Source organism: Aulostomus chinensis, chromosome 3 (assembly GCF_037954235.1).
Source record: "Aulostomus chinensis isolate RoL2024-O1b breed Wild chromosome 3, RoL_Achi_v1.0, whole genome shotgun sequence".
Taxonomy (NCBI): Eukaryota; Metazoa; Chordata; class Actinopteri; order Syngnathiformes; family Aulostomidae; genus Aulostomus; species Aulostomus chinensis.
The window spans coordinates 19,017,723-19,036,780 of NC_141322.1; the positions used below are offsets into that span (position 1 = coordinate 19,017,723).

Consider the following 19,058-nt stretch of genomic DNA (forward strand, 5'->3'; position numbering starts at 1 on the left):
TCAGACGGATGTGACTCTCTCACCTGTGTAGTCCTCCAAGCACTCGCAGGTGTAGCCTCCCTCTCTGCTGCGACACAGGCCGTGAGGTCCGCAGGGTTTGGAGTAGCACAGGTCGATCTCAGTCTCACAGTAGTCGCCGGTGAAGCCCGTGGGACAGCGGCAGCGCAAGCCGGCTATGGGGTGGATGGGTCTGAACAGGATGGTATCAGACGCAACAAACGGCGCCAGGCTGTCGAACTTGAGCACAGACACACATTTCATGTAGTTCTCACAAGGCTCACGCAGGCAGATGTTGTCATCAAAGGGGAGAACTTCCTGGGAGGAGATCTGAGCGAGAAGACTGCGATTCAAATAGAGTCTCTCCTGAAGTTCCTCTGACCCAAAAAACTCTGCACCTCCACCACCACCTTCCATTCCTCTTCTGGTCCGGTCCGCTCTGTGTCCCAGCCCTGCAGGACGCTGGTGCGCCTCCCCCAGCACGGGCACGGCCACCGACAGGCTGACATTAAGAATGCGGGCGCTAACGTCGGTGTCGTCTTGGATGTTAAAGATCACGACATCTTCAGGGGCAGCCGAGAGAACACGAGCAACGCCGTCCAGGAACTGAGCGAGCAGCAGGGAGAGGAAGTGCTCCTGGGAGGTGTTGGCCAGCCGTAATGTGATGCTGTTGGACAGCATCTCATCAGTGATGATGGTGACTTGAAGAAGGCACTGGGCCGACACCGAGTGTATGCCGTCTGGAGGGACAGGAGGAAGAGGATTAATTAACAGTTGAATCATCTTGATAGCCTTGTGAGCTAAAATAAGGTGGTATGATGATAATTATGTATGAATGACAGCTGCATGTAGTCTAATTTTCGGTGTTCATTCTTACTTTGTGTGTGTGTGTGTGTGTGTGTGTGTGTGTGTGTGTTTTTATTTCAAATTTATTTCCAGTGTATTCAAGTCAAGTTTCATCAGGCTGAAGGACAAAATTTCCTCCCAGAAGGATTTTATGAACTTGGTACCAATGGAGCAGCCTGCTCTAATTCTCCAGGATATTCCTCATGAACTATTAAATCTTGTCTTGGAAAATCTTAAACCGATCTAAAGTATTTATTAAAATCAGCTCAAGAAAAATGTTATTGGTTTTGTTGTAATTAGGGTTGAAAAATGAGCCTCAAACTCAGTTTGACCAGGAATTTAGTGACTTGTTTAAAAGATCCAGTTGTTAGCCGACCATCGGCCATACCTCATCGTGTTCAACAGAATTAAGTTTGCTCAGACAGAAATGATTTACGTCCAAAGCAAAAACACACCATCCATTACCTGCTCGGCATAAAAACAGAGCAAAACTCAGAGCATTTAGCAGCTAGAGAGACAGATATTTTTCTCGGGAGATGAATCGCAACGTTGCTTTACACCTGCTGGACTTTCCTTCAGCTCTTCACGTCATATTCTTGGCTGGAATGTTTCTCGACTTTCTCCTCAGGTGCCAGAGATAACAGACATAAGCAAAGACAAAATAAAACAAGAGTGTGTTTCCTTTCAGTACAGTCCAAGTTTCTGATCAGTGATTTCACGCCTGCATTCACAGCAAATTCTCTCTTTTCTTTGTCCGGAAGCAGAGATGCTAATTCATTATACATGCCATACTGGAGCCTGAAGTCTCTCATTTAACAGTTACAGCATTTCTCAGCTCAGCAAATCACTTGTCTTGTATCCTGTTGTACTGACACCAGATCCAGTAAATGTTTATCTTGTTCAATACGTTGGCTTTCAATGTAAACATGTAGTGTTGCGTGTCTGCTATTGTACAGTAAAGTCTCGACAAGAACCTCAGTCACACGCTCCCATTGATGAATAAAATGTAAAGAACACAACGGGATATTTAGCATGTCGGCAGCAGCAAGGACAGAGCCTGTGGGTGGAGTTACGGCTTTGAATCCTGTAGAGAGACTCCACAGCAAATGTAGAACAACAAATCTCTGCCTTTCTGCTATCAACTCAATGTATAAAAGAACAAATAAGGTACCGAGGTAGTATAAAGGTGCTCATTCAGCTAAACTGTACAGAGACACAAGAGTCTTTAGCTGTTCACCACATTGCAACAGCTCGACTCCACCCTTCTTCTATTTTTTGGTTCTCCATCAGGCGAAAGTTCTGGATTTGGACTCTGGATCAGAATTTTATCCATTTTTTTCTAATCAAATTTTAAAAAATAAAGTCTTGAGGAGCCTTGCGATTAAAGTATTTATCCACATTCAAGTCAGGAGAAGGCTAACTGTGCCTCGCCGTCGCAGACAGTGTGTCTTGAGAGCCACAGAGCCGGCTCAGTGTGTGCCGCCCCAGCAGGGTGGGAGTGTCGTCACAGTGAACACCACACACCGTGAAAACAAACCTCTGGCACGGGGCTTAAATCGGCATGATGTTCATTTATGAGAAAACATGATGTACTTAAGTTTTAAACAGTAATCAGAAACACACTGCAATTCCAAAACGATTTGCTTGATCTCTCTAAGAATAGAGAAAAATGACAATTTAATATCTATATAAACAAAAAGCAATGAAGCTCGTGAGGTCAATACTTCAACAGTTCAGTTAGCCGTTACTTACCCAGAAGGCTAACATTACATTAGCCGAACAAAGGCTAGCTCCATGACAAAGACAAAACAAATTTACAGGTGCATCATTAATCACAGCCACCTGTGCTGAACAGAAGCTAAATTAACAATGAAGTGGCTTGTTTAGGCTCGCTGCCAGTGCATTTCTCATGTTTCAAATTCAACAGGTGTTCAGTGTGTTGTTTCAACTTTCAAATTGCTCATGCAGGAACTATAATACAGGCAGTAATATGCACAGAAAGAGGACGTCCTGGTCCCAAAAGCAAGTCGCACAGATGCTCAATTTCCTTTAACCGCAATAAGCTTCTAGTTCACACCAAACTGAACGGAACAGCAGTACGGTTCATCAGTTAAAAATCCATTGTTTTGGTTCAAGGAGGAAGATTTTGTCATTTTTGTCTCACCGCTGACCTGCAGGTTACGGAGGCTCAAGAGCGAACACAAAACCGGCTCAATCGAATCAAATGCGTCATGAAAACAAACCTCTACTCGCCCTCCAAAATAATGAAAAGAACGCTTTGTTTGGGCGTCTGGACGCCGGCCAGAGAGCAGAACCTGTGAGCAGAACTTACACAAACAAACAGTTCTGCCCAAAGTTAGCAGATCCCAGTTTGGCACTGGATGAGTTTAAACACAGAGTGCCAAGGGAAGGGGGAGGAACGGGAGGGAGGGGGGAGGCCATAGAGGAAGTGAGACAGAAGCATGTTTGACACGGTTTTAATCCCTCTGTTTTCGGTCAAGAGCTTCAAGCACAGTAATAATACAGAGCCTTCAGAGAGGAAATGAGGGGGGGGAATCAAAGGACAGAGACAGACTGGGTCGCTCCTCAAATTCACACTTTACTGTAAACGCGTGTGCACGCATGCACACACACACACACACACACACACACACCTGTGTACACAAGAATATAGAAGAGAAGGGAAGACGTAACGAGGCGCTACAACTGAGGCTGGAGTGGGGAATCAATACCCTCCAAGGCAGGAAGTAGTTATTGTCATTACTGGTTTGTATGTGTATGAATCCCTGATCAATCATTTCAACAGTAGCTGAGTTAGGACTCAAAAATCAATCATCGGCTCCAAGGTTGTACTTCATTATTACACAGCAAAAGGGTCGCAAAGCTCTGGCGTTAGGAAATATTGAAACATGCCCTCCTATGTATAACATGGGATTTTGAGGCCACTAAAATAGAAATGATTTTAATAGTCATTAAGAGATACCAATAATTAAAATGAATAATTGATTATGGCTAATGTTGTTGTTGTCAATTCTTTGCTCTATAAAATAAATTGACATTTCAGTTAATTCTGCTGAACTCCAATGACATAAGAACACCAAGAATTGTGAGAATTTGTACTTGAAAACTGACTTTCAACAATTGATGGATTAGCATATTAACTGATAAGAAACAGTAGTTTTACTATTTTTGGCTTTAATTGTATCGTAAGAACCTAACATTTGTGGAAGACAGCAGTTGCATATTTGCGGGGATTTGACTTTCTGATATGAACCCACTTCAGGCTAAACTGTGAATAAGACACAAAGACAAACTTTTATACTTTACAGTCCAAAGATGTGCTTTCTACACTCAAAACGAGCCGAATCCCCACAGAGTGAACATGTATGCAAACCACCACAAGCTCACATGTACAAGACTCCCTGATGTCAAGGGCACCAGAGTATTTCACCTGCTGAGCTGCAACAATATGAGCTCCCAGTGTGGTGAGTAACTCATTACTTACTGTGGACACTACAATCCTTTCTAAGCTGACAGAAGCAAACAACAACAGTCTACTCTCACTAACTACCTCAGCCAGTTTTCTCTTCATTTCCATTCAAGTCCCTTATAACTGAGACTCTGAAGCAACAGTAGCCAGAAAAAACAGCTCTCGGTGAACAGGGGCTCTTAAAGGTTAGCCCATGTATAAGGACAGACATCGCCTTAATTATGTCCTCTGCCAATTCACATTCTTGGATGGGGGATCGGGCAGAGCTCCAGGCGTAGACGCAGCGCTGGGAAACTGAGCATGAGGAGAATCTCCTCTGAAAGGAACCAGACCATCCTTGAAAGAGGTCATTCTCCATGGATGGATTCTCTACTCAGGAACGGAGGGTAAGCAGGGTGTTTTGGGCCAAATAGGAGGAAAAAAGGAATGGGACAAGGTCCCAGCCCCGAAGTGTGACACTGCTTTCAGTTCGAACCCCTCTGGGCCTCTGGGAGCCAGGAATACTCTCAGCTAGGAAGTGGCGCCAGGGAAAAGATTAAACACACACTAAGGTTGCAGAACAGCCAAGAGAGAGAGAGCGAGCGAGTGTGAGTGTGCATGTGTGTGTGTGTGTAGGTGGTGGTGATCTATACGTCAATAAAGAGCAGCAGTGAGCATACATTGAAGGAGGACATGTTTGTGATCACTTAAGTTCAGGAAGCGAGGAAAGATTAAAAAAATAGATGGTGAGTCACCTATTTTATGTTTTGTACTTAAAATATTACATATAAAAGATTGTATAATAGTTAATTACTCAAATATGCATCAACTAAAACAAAGCTGTTGTGTTTTTCAAGGCTATATCTGCTAGTCTGAACTGAATCATTGACGTTTAGCTAGTTTTGCTATCAAAATAAATCCGAGTGGATCATCAGGGTCAAACAATCCTCTGATAATAAAATGAAGCATGTAAACAATATGGCTCATTCTGCTTTATAAACAAATGTTGTGTTTGAATGCAAGTTAAGGCCTTGATGGCATGAAGTAAAATTAAAAGCCAAAGCTTTTTTTTGTATCTCTGAAATATTAATGAAGCACAGCTTCAACCACCAGAGCAGTTATCTATCTATCCATTTATCTCTCCTGCTATCATGGTACATGAATATAAAGAGCCAAAAGGATAAAGTGTTTACAATAAAAGACACATATAACTGGAGATATATGGATTTCTGTTCAAGCCTTTTCCAGATCATTGAGGTTGTGATAATTGCCTGCTGAAGCAGAGACAGAGACAAAGCGCGATAGGGAACAAATCGGTGAGACCGGCCTAATTAAACCACAAAGTTACCATTAAACTGCCCGGTTGATTCCCAGAAAATGTCAAGAAAGTCATGGTGGATAAAGATCAGAAAGACTGGACCAAATTACTGAGGACAGAGACATCATCCACAGCCGCACGGCAGTAACCCTGACCCTCTGCCTTCAAAGCTCCCCTTCACTGGTCAAAGAGCACTTTATAAGTTATTTAAAAATGATAGACACTGCTTAAAGATTATTCATGTTTGAGAAGGGGAAATAAATGAGAAGAAAATGTCTGAAACAAGTTGAAAACCATGACTACAGGGAGACTTCAGCTGCGTTTAGCACTAATTAGCAAATGTTAGCATGCTGGGACCCAACAGAAGGCTACATATCTACGTTAGCATTTAGCCAAAGAAGTGTAATGCTATTTATTTGTTATTTTGTTAATGCTAGCGGTTCTGTATTTCAGCAAAACATCATGATTGAAGTGAGGCATTAGCTTTGCTTCCAGGAGCATTTTGGGGGTTCATTCATAACTACATATCTCATTATATAACTCATCAAAACTTGTGTATCTTTCTTTTGTTTCATGAATTGTGTTTGTACAACATTCACAAAGCTTTTTTTTTTTTTTTTAAAGAGTTTTACGCCCTATATTGTTAACGTCAGTGGTTACAAGCTAGCGTGTGTGTCCTTGAAGACTCCAGTCGACCACTGAACTGTGTCACTCACACAAAATTCTGGACTCTGGTGAATATGGGTCCCTTCTGCTCTCAACACTTGTCTCCACTTTTTGAGGGCCCTCCTCCAGCTGGGGCGCTGAGTAAAGAGGCCCACAACAAGGCCCTGCAACTGTTATAAATACAACCTATAATCTTTTAAAACGGCTGACATGAAAAGAATGGGACTACAAACTTTGCCCAGCTTTACCATGTCAGTCAAACCTGCAATAATTCACCCTCTCCTAAAAGCTAAGGAGGATATTCACAACCTGGCCGCCCCACCTCCTGATGTGCAAGTTAAACACTGAGCTGATGAACACAGCTTCTAGTTATTGTGGGGAGGGGAAACACATTAGGGACACTATAAAAATGCCATCTATCATCATGACAGTGGCGAGCAGATAAATAATCACACTCAAACAGCTCTCTCAAGCCCCCATTCATCACATGCGTAACGGTAGCACCTTAAGAGGCCACACTCAAACAAAACCACGTTAAACCTGTGGTCCGGAGAGGCCGGCCCTCCCTCGGAGTGAGCTGCAGAAGTGCGTCATGCTGAGGGGGAGCCTCTGGGTAAGAAGGTAATGAGGTTGAGCAGAGCCTGTCGCACTTGTTCAGCATCAGGACATTAATGTATGTACAGCACGCATTGAGGACTCACTACATCAAAAGAATGCGAAACCGGGGTCCCATTTCCAAGATCAATAGGGGCATCATAAATTAAAAATCACATCAGAGGGATAAGGTCTTTGGATGTGTTTGCACTTCACAGCCATTACAGATGCAACCAGCAAGCTGCTCTGCAAAAGTACAAGTTCCTAATGAGTTTTAGATTTAAAAATAGCTGAGTGGTTATTTCTGTTTGTTTAGGGTGGAACTCATATTTATTAAACTCCTTACAATTACACTCGAGGACGCCCTAATGAGCCAAACTATCGGTACAAATTTATTGAGTGAGAAGCACCTATCAAGAGGCTGCAGGGCAAAGATGGACCAAACTAGCGTCAAAGAACTAGCAGCAAACAAATGCTAATATAACAAACGTCTAGGCCAAAAAGTTGCACTTGAAAACTACAAAGTCAACAACTGACAGCCAACTAGCTGGTAGGATCTTTGCCTGTATGAGAGGTAATAATTCTCCATACCCCCATGGCAGTCATGTGCATCCGTATTGTAATATAAATGAAATAAAAACGTTTGGCTGTTTTTTTGTTTTTTGGTCATATAACTACTTCTAGGTGGCAAGGTGGTGCAGTGGTTGGAACTGTCGGCTAAAGATTTACTGCTTCTTAATACTGTATTTGTCATTTCTATGCTAATTGTTGGGCGGCATGGTGGTGCAGTGGTTAGCACTGTCGCCTCACAGCAAGTAAGTTTGGGGTTCGAGTCCCAGCTCGGGCACAGGATCTTTCTGTGTGAGTCTGCATGTTCTCCCTGTTCCTGTGTGGGTTCTCTCTGGTACTCCAGCTTCCTCCCACAGTCCAAAGACATCAAGAGAGGACGAGGCTGATTGATACTCTAAATTGACCGTAGGTGTGACTGTGAGTGTGAATGGTAGTCTGTCTCTATGTGTTGGTCCTGTGATGGACTGGTGACCTGTCCAGGGTGAACCACACCTCTCACCTGAAGCTGCTGGGATAGGCTCCAGCCCCCAGCGACCCTTAACAGGATAAGATGAAGAAAATGGATGGAGAACTACTTGTAATTGGAAATTTAAAGTTAGAAGTGCTGGATTGTTAAATGAGAGGAGACACACTTGTTTTCTGAAGCTGACCAGCCAGTCAAAAGGATTCCTCTCACATCTGATTTAGCTCACTCTGCAAGAACCAACTAGACCCAACAACTGGATTACACTGCAAAGACCAGGGCCACTGATGCTCCGACGCTGACCAACAGCCAACCTGGCCTGGCGTGTCTGGGGGTGAACAATAAACTTTCAGGGCAGGGTGTAAGTGATTATAAGTCTTAGAAAGTATGTACTTGCCTCTGGCTCTAGATTATGTCTGATTTAGGAGGCCTCCTGAGCCTACACTCTTGTTTGTGAGGTGTAGCAAGTTAGAATTTTGGCTTCCATTTTTAGCATTTATTGAAGGCCATGGCTCTGAAACTTGAGCAGCCTTCAGGCCTTTGAGGTAGGTAATAACACCATGAACCGATGTTGACTTCAGTGTGAAACCACTGTCAAAGGTGTAATATTTGCATATTGCTGACAAACACCACAATGGCGAGTCCACACAAGGTCACAGGGTGACAGCACATCGGAGGAGCACACACCAATCAAACAAACCAAAGTGCCACGACCTCCCCATAAAGTCCCTGTGGGGCCAACAACAGTTTAATTAAGACTACACACTCTGACCTTGGCATGGCCTGTTTAATTACTGCAACTCTGCTTCTGCTGCTTCTGAAGTGTGGCGTGTGTGTGAGAGAGAGAGAGAGAGAGAGACAGACAGACAGACAGACAGACAGAGAAAGAGACCTGCAGCTTCATTACCTTTTACTTGAGATCTGCGGCACTGTTGTGTCGTTGCTTTTGACAAGTTTGTAGCCACTTTGAGACAAAACCTCACAAGTGCTGGGACCCATCAACATGAGGCTCACTAAATGTATAACTCCTCCAGACTTTTTTTTGTCAGAAATAGGGCTCAAGGCTCCAAAATACACATCAAAGTTTGTGTATTTGTAGCAACACTAGCAGTGAAGCTGCTTTGGAAAAACTCAGACATTCTTGATTAGTCTGGATGTGTACAAATATTCCTAAACATCAGCATATAAGCATTTTTTTGTTAGCATGCTGACATTAGTATTAAGAAAAATCCCTGCTGTGCCAAAGTACACCCTCACACATACACTGGCACAACTCCTTTTATTAAATGGCAACATGATTGCAGAATAACTCAGATGCCAAACTAAAGTAACAGGTTTTTTTTTTTTTTATTATGGTGCCTTGAAATGTGATTTCATAAGAATGGAGAGTTTTGTTCCAGTATGTGGATGTACAGGAAGAGAAAGCCCCCCACCAGGATGACAGACTTAATCCCCCATCTTCATACCAGCCAGCAGGAGGAGGTTCAATTAATGCTCAAGTTAAAAAGAGAGAAAAAAAAATCCACACTGAACAGCACCAGTGAGGGCAGATGCGGGTTAAAGATGGAGAAAATACATGTTGGAGCTGTGTGGTGGGCTGGCACTGTTTAAACCAGTCTGTTAGATCAAGCTTATCAGATGTCTCCTTCACAAGAAAAGCGGAGTCCCCTCAGTGTCGATTTAATTTAAAAGCAGGAATCTCCACTCGTGCAGATCAAAAGGAACGAAGCTCTTTAGCATCTAGTGAAATGTAGCTGGGGAGTGGTCTGCCTGAATTAACCAGGGCTGAAAGGTGAAACACACTCAACTGCAGCCTGAATAGAGGCTGATGACTGGTTTGGGGAGGGGTGGGGCTATAAAAAGAGGGGTGGATGGGTGGGGGACTAGTTTTTCATCTCATCTCATTACCCATATACCCTCCCCTCCCTCTGGCCCCTCTTCCTGACCCCCCACTAAACAAGCAACGGCTGAAGGAGACCCCCCCTTAACACCGCTATCCGTTCTGCATAAAATACCGCAGTAACTCCTGTCGGGCCTCCATCCACCTACACCCCCACAGAACCCTCCGAAATCAATACCAGCTAGATCCAATCGCCATCTGACCATCTGACAGAGGAATGTAATAATAATAAAAAAATGTGAGGCATTTAAATCAAATCACTGGGAGATCAGGAGTGAATACTAGGAAGATAAGAGTTAAATCAAGCGCACATGAGCCACCAGTTAACGGCCAAGTGTGATGGGAAGGGTCAGTTAGTCGGAACAAATAATATTTGATTCAATTATTTTGTCCTGGAGTTGAAGAAGAGTCATGAAAACGTAATTTACAGATAAACAAGAGAGAAGGGATGAGAATATGTGCATGTAAAAGATGTTTTATATCGTGCAGATATCTTCAGCGGAGCACATTTAAATGTATTCAAGACTGTTATCGCTCCTGATGTTTAAATCATGATTTAGCTAACAGCACATGTTGATACTGACAGGATTTTTTCGTTCAATTTTGCAAATACTTTTGTGTTTGTTTGTGTTATTTTTGTTGAGTTTTATTCTTCCTTTTGGGCCAAAAGGGTAAAAAAAGTTTTTATTAAGACTTGATATCAGGGACAAGAGCTATTAATCTCATCCAGGTTGAGAAGAGTGTGTGTGTCACTGACAGCCAGCTGTAATCATTGATGTGAACATAAACAGCTCAGGTAAAACAGAAAACCCACTGGCAGGTCTCCCTCTCAGAACGGTCGACACGTTTGGACACCTACACAGCAGATTTGCTGTTAGCTGCATCAGAGCAACATTAAAGCTGTTAAATCAGGCAACATAAATTACACGAAGCATCACAATGTGCCATTAACATTTCACACTGTATGCATGTTTACATCTGCTCTGTGTTTTGTTTGAGATCACAGGAAAAATCCAGGTTAAATTAATATTCATTTGACCTTGTTTATGCAGTGACCCAGAACTGTAGCTCTTCTTCTTCTGTAGAGCAATTAACCTGGGGGGGGGGTTAAAAGAGCTGGTGGTGACTGCGCTAGTGACAACTGCAGCTCAATGTCAACCCAAGGTTCTCAATCCTGAGGAGTCCGAGGGAACGCATCCCCCTTCTCCTGACTGCTCCCTTCAGGAGGAATGCTGACTCTCATGGAGGAAGGCCATCCATACTCATTTGCAGAGCCTTCTCCTGCATCCCCTCATGACGCTTTCCTGCTGCAACTGAAAAACCACAAGATTCCGCAGATTCTTCCCCTATAGTGAAGCAGCTTTAGAGCCACAGAAACCCGGATCAGGGCATTTGCATATCAAAGGAAAACTGCTGTCAGCGCAATAGTAAAGAGACATTAGCATGCAGAGACGTGACCAAGCATGAGGCCGTCATTCAAACATACAAATAATAGTCATTTGATAGACATTGAATACTAAGCAACTTGTCATTTATTGAGAAGCTTTAGAAGCCATATTCCAAGTTTGAGGCCTGGTGCTCATTGAGCACAACAGCATTATTTTTGGAAACAGGAAAATAGTCAGTCTGATCAACAAATGTGCTAAGACAAAAACAAATCCTCAGTCAATCTCACTTGTACAGTGCCGCCAAACCGCAAAAGCACAATCGAGCCACTGTAGAAGCTCACAGGGAGACCATCTGTTTGGTTCCCCCGACGCCCTCCTGTCACTATCAATATATATTAGACCTTGATGAAACAGTTGAACCTCGCTGCACATCAAGATTCGCAACCGTTAGCAATCACACCTCTAACCCTCTCATCTAACAGTCCAAAGCTGACAGTTTACACTCCTGAGCTGAGGCATATGTAAAGCAGGTCAGTGTGAAATCTCATTTTGGTTTGATGCTAAATGAGTGCAATGTAGCAGAAAGGTAACAGCTTGTGAAATAAGCAGAATATGTCAGATTCAGTGTTAGAAGATTTAAGCATTATGGAGTGTGTGTGTGTGTGTGTGTGTGTTTTCTACTGGGGTTTGGAGTTAATAGAGTGCTGCAGGGATGAGCCCTAAAACCTGAAAATAAGTTAGCATTGTTCCCTTGTCTCAAAGACAACGGGGTTTTGAACGGGCCTTGGCTAAATGCCTGCAATAAGGCCTGTGGTTAAGATATTTTAACATTTTGTTTTACATTAAACCAGACAACTGAATTTCAAAGATCTTTATGGCATCTTAAAAACAGCTGTTGCTAACAAGTGGCTGAACAAGACTTTGTCATCGTGTGGAAAACAGACAAAACGTGAAGCTAGTTGCGGAGGCGTTGAAGTCGCCCACCTGCGGTGTACTTCGTTCAGAGCACATTAGCTTTGAATTTCAAATGAATATTTTGAAACTATATAATGCTAAAAAGTGGTGTTCAGATGTAGAGATGGTCCTGAGAAACTAAATTTATAAACTTTTGTTTGCAACAGAGAGTATATCTTGGCGATAATCCAAATCCCAATGTAAAATTGTCTTATAACTGAGGGAAAGGATGGTGATGCTAACTGCTGGGTTGAACTACTAAAATCCATCATGCCTGTGAAGCTCCATGGAGGGTAGAGAAGCAAGCATGCCTATTGAACTGGAGCTTTAAATGTTCCTTTGGTGATTCAGCATCTGTCAGTACAGTAAGCAGGGTCATTCATGGGTGAACAGGCCCGGTGAGACTCTCCTGAAGACACCAGGCCAAACAAGTGGACACAAAGCCAAAAGGGTGCCGCCCCAGACAGAGCCTGCTCCCATTGTCTGCTGGGATGGCGAGGACAATGCAGGACAACGCGGAGATATATGCAAGCAGTGCATGGCCTCACCCCAGCCATGCCCTAATCCTAAACACCTCCTAAGATGATGTCACCACCCCTCCTCGCATCACCTCAGCTTGACCGGATATTCAACGCACCCAAGCGGAGAGAAGCGAGGCCCGCAGAGGATGTTCTGCTACTGATAAACAAGCTGGCGGCAAGAAATCGGATACCCTCTGAGCGCATCTGTGCTACCAGTCAAAGATCCTCAAGACAGCATCAACATGAGCTTTAAAACAGGGCCTCTGAAGTACGTCACATGCATGACTAAACTTTGTCCTTCAAACACACAAAGAGAAAGAAAGTTTATATCTGTGGTCAGGTGTCAGCTGACTTGCCGCACATCCTATAAAATGTTTGCAGGCGGCAGGACAGGTCATAGTGTCCCGGAACAGTGCAGGTCCAGAGAAAGACTTACATGCTTGACTGGAACGAGGGAGAGGGGGACTGTTGCTCTTTAGAACTTTATGTGCATCCCCTCCCCCGCATCTTCGCTCCACAAAAGGGACCTTACCCCTCGTCCCCACCCACAAGGAATTTCTCAGGCATTGCTGGGTTCACCATGACAACTGGGTGCTTAACAAAGCATTTCTCTTAGGCATTCTTCCTTTCACAGGCGAGTGAGGGAGGGGGGAGACAGCGAGAAAGAGGAGGAAGGGGTGGACTGGGTAAAGGGGGGTGGAGGAGATTGAAATGATGGGAGGGAACAGTAGAGGTTGCAGGGGTGAGAGCCATAGACTCTCGGTAGATAGGAGAAAAATGGGAATGGGAGACAGGCAAACAAAAAGAGGAAAAGAGAAACAGGATCAAGGTGATAGGTGATGTTCGGGGGGGGGGGCAGTGCGACAAACATTCCGAGTGAGCCTGCGAGTGTGACTAAGGCCACGCAGGGAGGTGAGTGGGGCACGGAGAATGAAAGAGTCGCATTAAGGATGACTCCAGCTGCACGGAACACAGGCCAGCAAGCTGTGACACTGTATCCAGACAATCAACACCCATCAGCCATAAAAAACACAGTTTGCTCTGCTTGAGTGACATAATTATATGATGGTGAGGAGAAAAGTAATCAGAGCGGCCTGGCTGTTGAAGGCCACACACAAAATCGAGCATATCTGAGCAGCTTGATGGGATAGTGTTACATTCTGGATGAGAAAGTCCCTCTACAGACAAACTCAAGTTTTAATAAGATTAGAAAGAGATCACACAGGCTGAACGGAGACGACTGTCCACGGCCCAGCAGCTTGATCTCACTGGTACTGCTAAAAACTCTCACAATACACAGCACCAAGATATTCACCACTTATCTCCGCCAGGCTGATATGATGTCGTCGGATCCATAGCAACAATATGTAAATGTAATCTTGTCAATTAGCCGGAAATTCAAACAAAAAAGCTCAAGTAAATCAAACACCTCTGGATTCACTTGGCAAGTTCTTAGTGGGGTATAAATCCTACAACGGTCTGAGGATTTTCAATTGCTCTAAAAGTCCTACAGTGTGATTCATTTCTCTAGCGGCAGCGTCTGCTGACGACGTGGAATGATACAAACTTTTTAACAACTCAAAAATGTAAACATCCATCCATTTTCTACCGCTTATCCTGTTAAGGGTGGTGGGGGCTGGAGCCTATCCCAGCTGCTTTCGGGCGAGAAGCGGGGTTCATCCTGGATGGGTCACCAATCCATCGCAGGGCCAACACATATAGAAAGACAACCATTCACTCTCACAGTCACACCTACGGTTTAGAGAGAGGATATTTAGAGTATCAGTCAGCCTCGTCCCCTCTTGATGTCTTTGGACTGTGGGAGGAAGCTGGAGTACCAGAGAGAACCCACGCAGGCACAGGGAGAACATGGAGACTCACACAGAAAGATCCTTGAACCTTCTTACTGTGAGGCGACAGTACTAAACACTGCACCACAACGCCGCCCAGCAGTTAGTATAGAAATGACAAATACAGTAGTAAGAAGCAGTAAATATCTTAAAATAATGAAAAAGTTATCACTGAAAGATGCAGTTGCCTGGACTAGACGGTTTTTTATTTAATCATTGATAGATATCAATCTTTTAAGGTATAATACAACAGCCCTGCACATCCTCCCTCCATGAGGATTAGATTATATCTAAGGGAAGTGCAGCGCTCCTGTAATTTGTGGTACTGGTGAACTGAACTGGTTACATTGAGCAGTATATTCTAATATAATGGCTGTCCTCTGCAGCTAGTTGGGATGGACGCCAACAGGTTTGGCTGGGACAAGTTTGACAGCAGAGTAGTCTAACCTTGGAGCATCCACGTCCACTTCACTCTTAACACTTAAAAGAGCCTTTTCTCCTGCCAGTGACCAGAGAGAGAAAACATGTGCAGTCCAGCATGTCATTGAAGTATCTGTACTGACTGATGTGAGCTGAATCAAACCGCCCTCATTAGCCGCAGAGGCGTGTTTGTCCGTAAAATCTCTGCAGCGGCATTTTCAGCATGGCACGCACGCATACACATATGCACGCACGCACACACAGACACACACACACGATATTGGCTCAGTATTTGATTAAAACAAAGGACAAAGTGTCCTAATGCATAATGAGGCTAATGCGTGTTTTTCCAACACAGGCGGCTAATTAACAGACTCACTTCATATGGCATTACATGCGCAGAAGCTAACTGAACACAACTAACTGACCACACCTTTAATTGGAGCAGGTTGAAAGTGAGGGGAGGGAGAACGAAACTTTCTCAAGTGAATCTAAGTGAAGCTGAAGGAGGAAAGAACAGCACGGAAAACAATCTTTGCCATCGGATGCAAACAGCTATTTATGCAGGCTCACGCTTGCCTGGGAACAGTATCAGCCCTGAGTGTGTCAACAGCGGGCTGACAGATCCCAGGAAATAGACGCAGCAGATGTAATCCCACAGACGACAGCCAGCCTCTCACCCCGCAGTGTGACCAGAATCCTCCTCATAATACACCACCACGTCTCACTTCTGCTGACAACACCGACCAGCAGTGAGAACAAATTCAACAAATCCCACAATTACGACAAGAATACAGACATCACTCTGGTGCTGGTTTCTCCGTCACCTCGCTCACATTCAGTATGGAGGTAGGCACCGCTGCCGGGAGTCCATAATGTAATTATATACTTGGAGTCAGTAATGTATGCCAGCTCACACACAGCATGGCAGCGGGAGCACTGTGTGGTGGTGAAATACCTGCTCGTGGGTTTTCAGTCTGCAGGCAGTGTCCTAGCAGAACCAAAATATTGAGCTTTCAAATTACCTGAAAGTTTTTTTTGTTTTCATATAATTGGAAGTCAGCATATGAGGGTGTTTGTGACCCACATATCATAAAAAAAACTGATGAGCTTGTTGAACCCAGCTGACCATGTGCAAGTGGGTTTTCATAGCTGCCTGTAAAAGGAACCATTAATCCAGGTCTCTTAACCTCTCCGCCATCTTTCATTCATTCAGGTTTTAGTGCAGGTTAACTATGACGGATATTAGTAAATGTATTATAGCCATTTACGCATACAGTTTATTACCTTTTGTTGTTTAGGCACTACAGTTAACAGTGTTATTAATTTTCATGATCTTTGATGGACTAATTTAACTCCATTTAGTTGCATAGTTCACTCCTGCCACTGTGATATTTCTTTGGTTTTGGAATACTTTTATGACCCAGAACTCATCTCGTGTCAGCCTCAGGCAGTCGTGTTTGTGCAACAACGCTAAGCGATGGTCATCTTTATGTTGTATCAGATGAAAGTGATGAAATTACAAACTTATTGTTCATTACATGTTAGAGAAAGAAGGAACAGGACGGAACTCTAAAGCGCGGGACAATAATACTGACTCAGCTGAGAATGAAGATGGTGATTGGCAAAGATTTTTTAAAAGAAAAACAGTTCAATCGTGGCTAAAATGTAGATATTATTTCATGTAAGACTGGCAGAATTCTGACAACAATTCCTTAGAAGAGGATATAATTAATATTCAGAGCTCAATCTTATCTTCTATTTTAATGACTTTTATTGATTTTGGTTTACATCCTTCTGAGATTAGCCAGATTATCAGCATGAGCCAGGCACAATAATGCAGGTTAAAACTGTGGAATACAGGGATTAATAAAGACTCCATGTTGTAAAATAAATACAAAAAGAAAAATACATACTTGGGAAAATGTAGGAAAATAATCTTAGTGGATCATATTTAAAAAAAAAAAAAAAGTGATCTGACCTGACATCAGGGAGTCGATTTACAATTCAACTTTATGAAGATCATTTTTCAAAGTTCCCAAATATACAGCGAAGGACTAACATGAAAACTAAGCCATTCAAACCATTGCATCCATCTCAACATGGAATGGGGGGGGGGGGTGCTCTGAAATGATGTTAATCACAGTCTGACTTTATACAAAAGAGCCCATCAAAAATCGTCCATCATAAGGGGCCTCTTAAACGGCAGCATAAAGACAGAGATAATGGCAAGGCTTGGGAGGTCCCTGGAGGGAGAAGTCTTTGAAAATTGGGGTCAGCAGCATCTAAAGGAGGAGCTCATCTTCCTACCCCATCTCCTCCTCCAACAGTTGCTGTCTAATGACTTTACTTCTCTCTCTCTCTCTCTCTGACCCCCCTTTACTGTATTACTGTATTTTCAACCATGCTCCAGTTTACACAACCACAACTTGACAGCCCCTCCCCCCTACTCCATCTCCTGCAGGGGTGCTGACACATATACCCCAGCAGGTGCAGGACGCGCAAGGAGATATGGACTCTTAATTGGTCCATGGAGGAGTCACAGCTGTTGCCCCCCAACCACAGCCTGGTATGAGCTCTAGTGCCTCCTTCTGAAGTCACGGCTCACCATTGTTCTCCAGAGGGGCAAAGCACAGCTCCAATCCATCATAACGCCGACCCACTAACCGTACAGTAACTGCTCTCAGTCACAGGAAAGCAAAGAGGCGCCGTCAATCACCGTCTCAATCAGTCAACGCAAAGAAGTCCCAAGATTCCTCACAGCCTTAATCTTCATTCCTGTTAAGTATCTGCTTTCATCTTTAACCTCGATGCCCAATTTCTTAACAGCGTTCCCCTGCTCTGTTTTCTCTCAGGTTCTGCCAAGGTCAAAGAGAAGGCAGATTTACAGCGGATCACACTGCGTCAAATAAGCTCTAACAGAGGGTAACACACTCCCACACTCTCTGTGGGGGCCATTCAAGTTCAGTCACATTTTTTGAGCAAATAATACTCTGTAATTTGCGCTGACGTGCGAAATTGGAGGTGCAAGGAACCAAGATATTCAGGGTGGAGGAGACAACAGCAGCTGTAATCAAGAGCAGCAAAGAGGTGTCTTGTATTACATCACCTGTCTCACCCCATGAACCAAACACAGTATCTTGAATAAATCGACTCAGTCAATCAGATGTCCCTGAAGGCATCATGAAACCATCTACAACCTGGAAAGAAATTGGTATTATTGAGCATCCAGTCACCTCGTCTCTGAGAATATTAAACGTCATCCCACCAAAACCAGAGGATTTCCAAGTCACACGTCCATGGTGTACTTCCCAAAAATGTTTGCTGCAAAGCTTAATTTTTTGCGATTATACACAGTCCAAAGTAATAACCCCACTGGCTTTTGGTTGAGGGAATGCACGGCAACACTAACTTTGGTGTTCGTCCTCAAAAGTACATCATCAGTTTAAGACTGTGGCTGGGAACACTAACAGCTATCACACGTCAACAACTGTCAATTAGAGCAAGAAAAACAACACTTACACTCTCAGTTTTGACTCTGAACGAGCCACAGAAGAAGATCAGAATTGAATTAGGTCTTTCATTTTGTGTGTGTGTGTGTGTGTGTGTGTGTGTGTGTGTGGGAGGGGGCCATGATGGGCAATTATGGGGCAGGATCAGTCTGCCCACTGGAGTGTGGATCCCACAGGATACAGACACGCTCAAACAAACAGCTATTTAAATCTTGACAATAGACAGCTCTGAATCAAGCAAGCGCCTTAATGAGGGGTCAAAGAAATTACACAAGCTCCCCCCACCTTACACAGATGGAACAGCTGATTTAAATCCATCACGGAATTTCAATGCTACAATACATTTTTTTTTTCAAAAAGTGGCTCACAAACATCCTGCAGTGAATGTTAATCCTCCTTCATGAATATTGTTATTAGAGGACAATCTCTATGGAGGCAAGAAAGACATACTTAAGTCATCATCACTTCCATTATCCGGTGAAGTGAAGTGAAAATGTAAATGAAGAGATGGAATGTGTAAATGGAAATTGAGCAGGGATACACCACAGTACCCTCGCTACGGCTCTGTTTTTTTTCCTGTAGTTCTGTAA

General features: G+C 43.6%; 1 protein-coding gene across 5 annotated transcripts in view; it reads right to left on the minus strand.

Annotated features, from left to right (window-relative positions):
• Nucleotides 1–19,058, minus strand: part of celsr2 (cadherin, EGF LAG seven-pass G-type receptor 2) — a 55,819-nt gene that overhangs the window by 32,934 nt on the left and 3,827 nt on the right. For all 5 annotated transcript variants that reach the window (XM_086199311.1, XM_086199310.1, XM_086199309.1 and 2 more), the window contains exon 2: nt 24–737. In XM_086199311.1, coding sequence (XP_086055437.1) covers nt 24–737 — 714 coding nt within the window. The remainder of the gene's footprint in view (nt 1–23; nt 738–19,058) is intronic.